We start from the raw sequence: 6,630 nt of genomic DNA, 5'->3' as shown, positions 1-6,630 counted from the left end.
AGCGCTGTCTTTGGACAGCGTAGCAGCGCCAGAGCCCGCCACGGGGCCAGGATTAAGCTCAACATCCCCCGACACCAAAAGTAGTTGACGAGAAACATCGAAGCACTAGGCGAGCAAAGTCAGCAGCACTCCCGGGCGTGGGAACAGGAGCAGGCACATATTGCTCGATTTCTTAGCAAACATGGATTCCTTATTACCAACCTTCATGAAGAAACGCATTCCGTGAAGCAGCCGCATGACGACGCTGTCCCCACGCCCACTGAAAGGCGCAGGCCACTGCAGCCTGTTTTTATCCAGATGGAAAGGTGATGTCGTGGACGATGCGCAAGACTTGTACGATGGAGCCTTAGTGTAGCAGGGTTGCCAGAGTTCTCCAATTTCCACGCTGCCAACTTGAACGTCGACAGTCACAGGCGTAGCCGGAATGGCATCAGCCGGTGCCATAGGTCCCGCGCTGAGATGAAGCATTGCCGTTATCTGCATGAAGAAACGCATTCCGTGAAGCAGCCGCATGACGACGCTGTCCCCACGCCCACTGAAAGGCGCCGGCCACTGCAGCCTGTTTTTATCCAGATGGAAAGGTGATGTCGTGGACGATGCGCAGGACTTGTACGATGGAGCCATAGTGTAGCAGGGTTGCCAGAGTTCTCCAATTTTCACGCTGCCAACTTGAACGTCGACAGTCACAGGCGTAGCCGGAATGGCATCAGCCGGTGCCATAGGTCCCGCGCTGAGATGAAGCATTGCCGTTATCTGCATGAAGAAACGCATTCCGTGAAGCAGCCGCATGACGACGCTGTCCCCATGCCCACTCCTCGCGGACCTTCCCACTCTGCGTTCTCACGTGTAGAACGGGACGCTATTAAGAGTCTCCGTGAAAATGAACGCATTGTGATTCTACCGGCAGATAAAGGCAATGCGACTGTTCTCCAGGACAAGGCCGACTATGAAAAGAAGATGCTATCTCTTCTGGAAGACGGTGAAACCTATGTCCGCCTCAAGAAGGATCCGACACTAAAGCTGGAAAGAGAAGTTCAAAAGCTGCTGTCCGACGTTTTTCTTGCCGTTCCTCCGAACCATAAAGCTCTCTACTACAAACTGCTTAGCCACAATGGATCCGCACCTGCTTTCTATGGATTGCCCAAAATCCACAAGCCAGACGTTCCTTTGCGTCCCATCGTGGATTACATTCGCTCCTCCCTGCATAACCTCTCGAAGTTCTTGCACCTGGTCCTTTCTCCGCTCGTTGGCCAGCGCCCCAGTCACGTCCGCAATTCGTTCGGCTTTGTCGTGAAGAGCCGCAGCACCTCAATCGATGAAGATGAGCTGATGGTGTCGTTTTACGTTAAGTCCCTGTTCACGAGCGTCCCCATAGACCTTGCTGTCAGCGTTCGCACCACTGCCCTCGAGGCTGATGTAACTTTGCTGGAACGATCGCCGATAGACGTACCGGACCGGCGCAGGCTTCTAGACTTCTGCCTAAAGAACACGTACTTCGTTTTCATGGGCAATTTTTACAAACAGGTACACGGGACCCCCATAGGCGCCTCAGTTTCGGTTACGGCTGCCAATCTCACCATGGAAAAGCTGGAACAGCGGGCGTTGGCCTCCTTTGTCCCTTCCCCGAAGGTATTTTTCCGCTACATCGACGACTGCTTCTGCATCATCCAAAAAGGCGTGGTGAGCAAGTTTCTGGCCCATCTTAACAGCCTGGAAAGAGCCATTCAGTTCACTATAGAATAAGGATTGGACGGCAGACTGCCATTCCATGACGTCCTTGTTTCACGGGAAGGCCAGGGTCTATCTTTCAGCGTATACCGAAAGGAGACGCGCACTGGCCGCTACCTATATTTCAACTCAGTGCATCCTGCCAGCCATAAGAAGGCCGTTGTTAGCACGTTATTGCAGCCTGCGAAAAGGTTGTGCACGTGCACAAGGCCCGAGGATGCGACCCTGGACGCGAAAAGGGTACGGGATGACCTCAGAAGCTGTGGATACCCTAGGCGCTTTATCGACGCGGTAGAACGTCACTTGTCAAAACAAGGACTACCGGACGCCCGCCCTCCGCTCAAGAAACGGGCTTCTGTGCCGTATGTCCCGGGTACAAGTGAACGTCTGCACGTGTCCTACGGGAATATGACGTGCAGCTGGCACATGTCCCGGCCAGAAAGATGCGTCATCAGCTAGTAAAGGTGAAGGGCACACTGCCAAAGGAAAGATTCCCCGGAGTGGAGTTTTCTGCGAAATCTCCTGCGCCGACTGCAACGGTGTGTATATCGGGGAAACTGCGAACTACCGGAAACGATTGCAGCAGCACGCTCGGGACTTAAAAAATGAAAACACTCGCAACAACGCCTTAGCGGAGCACGCCGTCGTGAATGGTCACAAAATTGACTGTGACAAGGCAAGGATCATCGCAACCGAAAAAGTAGCAGTGTAAGACTAGACACGGGCTTTAGAATCTTCAGAGGCTGGCGCTCAACAAAGAAGACGACGAGAAGCGCCGAACACTCCGAAGCTAGAGCGCCGAACGCTCGGTCGCTCGTGCGTGCTCTGGACTGAACGCAGTCTCTGATCTGTGCCTGGACGCTTCCGCTGGTTGTTCGTGACGCTGTACTTATTACTGTGATGTGCTCTTATTACTGTGCTGTGCTGTGGTGTACTGTGTGTGCTGTATTAGTAGTGTGCTGTGTTCTTATTACAAGTGGTGGAGGTGCGGGGTCACACCCTCTGTCGCAGACTCAAAAAAGTGACGACGCCCCTTCCTCCCGTATCTCTCCGGACGGCCAGCGCTCAGGACATTCGACCGTTAGCCGCCTGCACCGCCCTCCTGCTCATCGGGAACGTTCCCTACATCATCGAGTTCATTGTCCTCGCCCGCTCCTCTCACGACGTTATCCTTGGCTGGGACTTCCTCTCCTCACATCACGCCGTTATTGACTGCGCCCGTGATCAGCTTGACTTGTCGCCCTACAGTGACGCCCCCTTGGACGTAACCGGTGCTGCTGCAGCTACTGAGGTCGTCTCAGAGGACACAGACGTTCCACCTTGGTCTTCAGTGCTGGTGCCTCTTTCTTGTGCTGCGCTCTCAGATGCAACAGTGACTTATACCCCCTCTTTACGATGCGCTGACCAGAAGTCTGTTTTGCTGCCTCATGCTGTCCTGACAATTGTTCGTGGCTCCAGCGCTATTCATGTGGCCAACCCGTTCTCCTGCCCTACCTGCAGGGCTCTTAGTTCTTTTCTTCGTTGGACTTGCGCTCCGGTTACTGGCAGGTGCCGATGGCGGAGGCCGATCGCCCAAAAACTGCATTCGTCACACCCGACGGGACCCGCCGCTGTGGCCCAGTGGTTAGGGCGCTCGACTACTGATCCGGAGTTCCCGGGTTCGAACCCGACCACGGCGGCTGCGTTTTTATGGAGGAAAAACGCTAAGGCGCCCGTGTGCTGTGCGATGTCAGTGCACGTTAAAGATCCCCAGGTGGTCGAATTTATTCCGGAGCCCTCCACTACGGCGCCTATTACTTCCTTTCTTCTTTCACTCCCTCCTTTATCCCTTTCCTTACGGCGCGGTTCAGGTGTCCAACGATATATGAGACAGATACTGCGCCATTTCCCCTCCCCAAAAAACCAATTATCACCCGACGGGCTCTATGAATTTAATGTCATGCCCTTCGGCATCTGCAATGCACCCGCCACATTCGAGCGCATGATGGACAACATACTCCGAGGGCTCAAATGGCACACATGCCTTTGTTATCTAGACGACGTTGTAATCTTTCCCCCGACTTTCCGTCTCACTTCCAGCGCCTCGAGACTGTTCCTCGCTGCCTGGCCGACGCTGGCGTCCAACTTAATTTGAAAAAGTGCCGCTTCGGAGCTCGGCAGCTCACCATTCTCGGTCATGTCGTATCGAAGGATGGCGTTCTCCTGGACCCGGCCAAGTTGCGAGCTGTGGCCGAATTTCCAAAGCCCACTTCTGTAAAAGACCTCCGCAGCTTCGTCAGCCTCTGCTCCAACTTCCGCCGCTTTATCCGCAATTTTGCCACTATCGTCGACCCCCTGAACCAGCTCATTTCCAGCCACGACCTTTCGGCCTGGTCGCCAGCCTGTGATGAAGCGTTTACGACGCTCCGTCGCCTCCTCACCACTCCACCAATTCTGCGTCACTTCGACCCTCGTTATCCGACGGAACTCCACACCGATGCCAGCGGCGTCGGCCTCGGTGCAGTACTCTCTCAACGCAAGCAAGGCTTTGACGAATACGTTGTCGCTTACGCTAGCCGTACACTCACAAAAGCTGAAGCCAACTATTCTGTCACCGAGAAGGAGTGTTCAGCCATCCTTTGGGCGATCGTCAGATTTCGCCCCTACATGTACGGGCGCCCTTTTGACGTTGTCACCGATCGCCACGCCCTCTGCTGGCTGTCTTCTTTGAAAGATCCCTCTGGTCGACTGGCGCGATGGGCTCTGCGACTCCAAGAGTACGAAATTCGCGTTATCTATCGTTCCGGCCGCAAACATGCCGATGCTGATGCCCTCTCACGTTCCCCTGTACCATCTGAGGCAGCGCCTTGTATATCCGCCCTGCCTTCTTTGAAGTTTGAGTTCGCTGATATGGTTTCCGAGCAACGCAAAGACCAATGGATCACTTGCCTTTTTGATCTCCTATCTGGCCAATCGTCTCGACCTCCATCCCGTGCTCTACGTCGTCAGTACCACCGTTTCGCCATCCGAGACGAGTTCCTTTACCGCGGCAACTATCTCCCGGATGGTCGCAAGTGGCTTCTCGTCATTCCGACGCATCTGCGCTCCTTCATTTGCTCTTCCTACCACGATGATCCCCAGTGTGCCCATGCCGGATTCTTGAAGACTTTCACCCGTCTACGACAGCGGTACTACTGGCGTGGATGGCCAGTTACGTCCGCCAGTTCGTTCAGTCCTGCACCGCATGCCAGCGACGAAAACATCCACCTCGCCGACCCGCCGCTCCTATGCAGCCGCTGCCTTGCCCAGTACAGCCCTTCGAGCGTGTTGGCATCGGCCTCTACGGCCCTCTTTCCAGCACATCAACCGGGAACCGCTGGATCATAGTTGCCATCGACCACCTTACACGTTACGCTGAAACATCACCTTTACCATCCGCTACAGCCCACGACATTGCATCCTTCATTCTCCATCGCATCATTCTTCGCCATGGTGCGCCCAAAGAGCTGCTCAGTGATAGAGGTCCGGCCTTCCTCTCATAAGCTGTAGAAGCTCTCCTTCAGGAATGCAACGTTGTTCACCGCACCAGCTCCGCCTACCATCCCCAGACAAATGGCATGGTTGAGCGTTTTAATCGCATCCTCGGCGACATGCTGGCCATGTATGTTGCTTCCGACCATTGTAACTGTTCAGGAGAGCAAGCTGCCGGGCTAGTTGGTGATGCATGTTGTAAACTAGGAAGCGCAAAATACCGGACGACGGACAGAGTAAGGGACACAAAAAACAGGTTCACGAGCGCTACTACCAACTGTTTATTCATACTGTGGTACAGGGCTTATATAGGAACAGAATGTCGAGCATGCGCTGAAAAGGCACAGAAACCGCACATCTGACATGCGCACAAGTTAATCAAAAAAAGAATCTAAAAAGGCACATTCCGATGGATACACGTGTACAGACGTGTCACTGACACAACGATCGGACAGCTTTCGGATATAATAAGCCTCTAGAACGAGCCTAGCCTTATCATTGCCGCTCTTGCCTAGAACCGCTGTTTCCTCCAACCTTGCCCTACACGTGCACGAAGCAATGTGACGCACGATATTAGCACTAGTGTCTTTGTTTTCTATGTTTTGGCATCCTCACGTAGCCGGTCATTAATACAGCGGCCAGTTTGGCCAACGTATGAAGCCCCACATGAGAGGGGAATGCAGTAGACCACTCCTATTGCACATTTGGTGTAGGCGATCCCGTGTTTTTTGTTGCAGCCCCTGCCGGCACAACCCGTGATGCGAGGGCATAGCTTAGCTTGTTGGGTGCTGAGAACACCAAAGGCACACGGTGCCTGCCAGCCACTTTTTTTAGGTTGTGCGTGAGTTGGTGTAGATAAGGGACCACCACAGGCTTCGAAGAAGGGGGCTCAGATCTTTTTTGGGCGCCTTTGTGCTTCTGCAGGAGGGTTTCAGCGACAGCTGAAAGGACCGGGCCAGGAAGCCTGCTGATAAAAGTCCCTCAACGTGATCATTGACACTCTGTTGCATTTTATGAGGGCAATATTTTTGAAGCGCAGACTCCAGGCAAACCGACAAATACCTCGTTTTACCACCTTGGAATGAGCCGAGTCGTAGCTGAGCAGCTCTTTGTTGGCTCGGGGGGAGTACATCCAGCAAATATGGTCTCGGCAGAACATAAGCTTGAGGTCTAAACAACGCAACGCCTGACTTTCAGGGAGTTCATGGGTAAAAACTAAACATTTCCCAAGTCGATTAAAAGTATTTGAAACAAGTGAAACAATATGGTCAAGGGATGTAGAGTTCCTGGTCTTAAAATAATTAAAAAGTCATCAACTTATCTAAAAACTTTAAAAACTGGCTTCCCTCGAAAAGTCTGTGCAAGAAGGCGGTCAATTGAAGATAAAAATAT

The 6,630-nt window shown here is 53.2% G+C and overlaps 1 protein-coding gene across 1 annotated transcript; it reads left to right on the top strand.

Annotated features, from left to right (window-relative positions):
* The first annotated feature begins 804 nt into the window (after nucleotides 1-804).
* LOC144108719 (uncharacterized) lies at nucleotides 805-1,743 on the top strand. Its single transcript, XM_077641888.1, has one exon. It carries the CDS (start codon nucleotides 805-807, stop codon nucleotides 1,741-1,743), a length of 939 nt encoding a protein of 312 aa, XP_077498014.1.
* The last annotated feature ends 4,887 nt before the right edge of the window (nucleotides 1,744-6,630 follow it).

Source organism: Amblyomma americanum, chromosome 10 (genome assembly GCF_052857255.1).
Source record: "Amblyomma americanum isolate KBUSLIRL-KWMA chromosome 10, ASM5285725v1, whole genome shotgun sequence".
Lineage (NCBI taxonomy): Eukaryota > Metazoa > Arthropoda > Arachnida > Ixodida > Ixodidae > Amblyomma > Amblyomma americanum.
The sequence above is the reverse complement of the archived record's forward strand: the minus strand, read 5'-3'. Positions and strand labels throughout refer to the sequence as shown.

Coding starts and splice junctions, on each gene's coding strand:
- LOC144108719 (XM_077641888.1), top strand. CDS start 805: ATGCCCACTCCTCGCGGACCTTCCCACTCTGCGTTCTCACGTGTAGAA.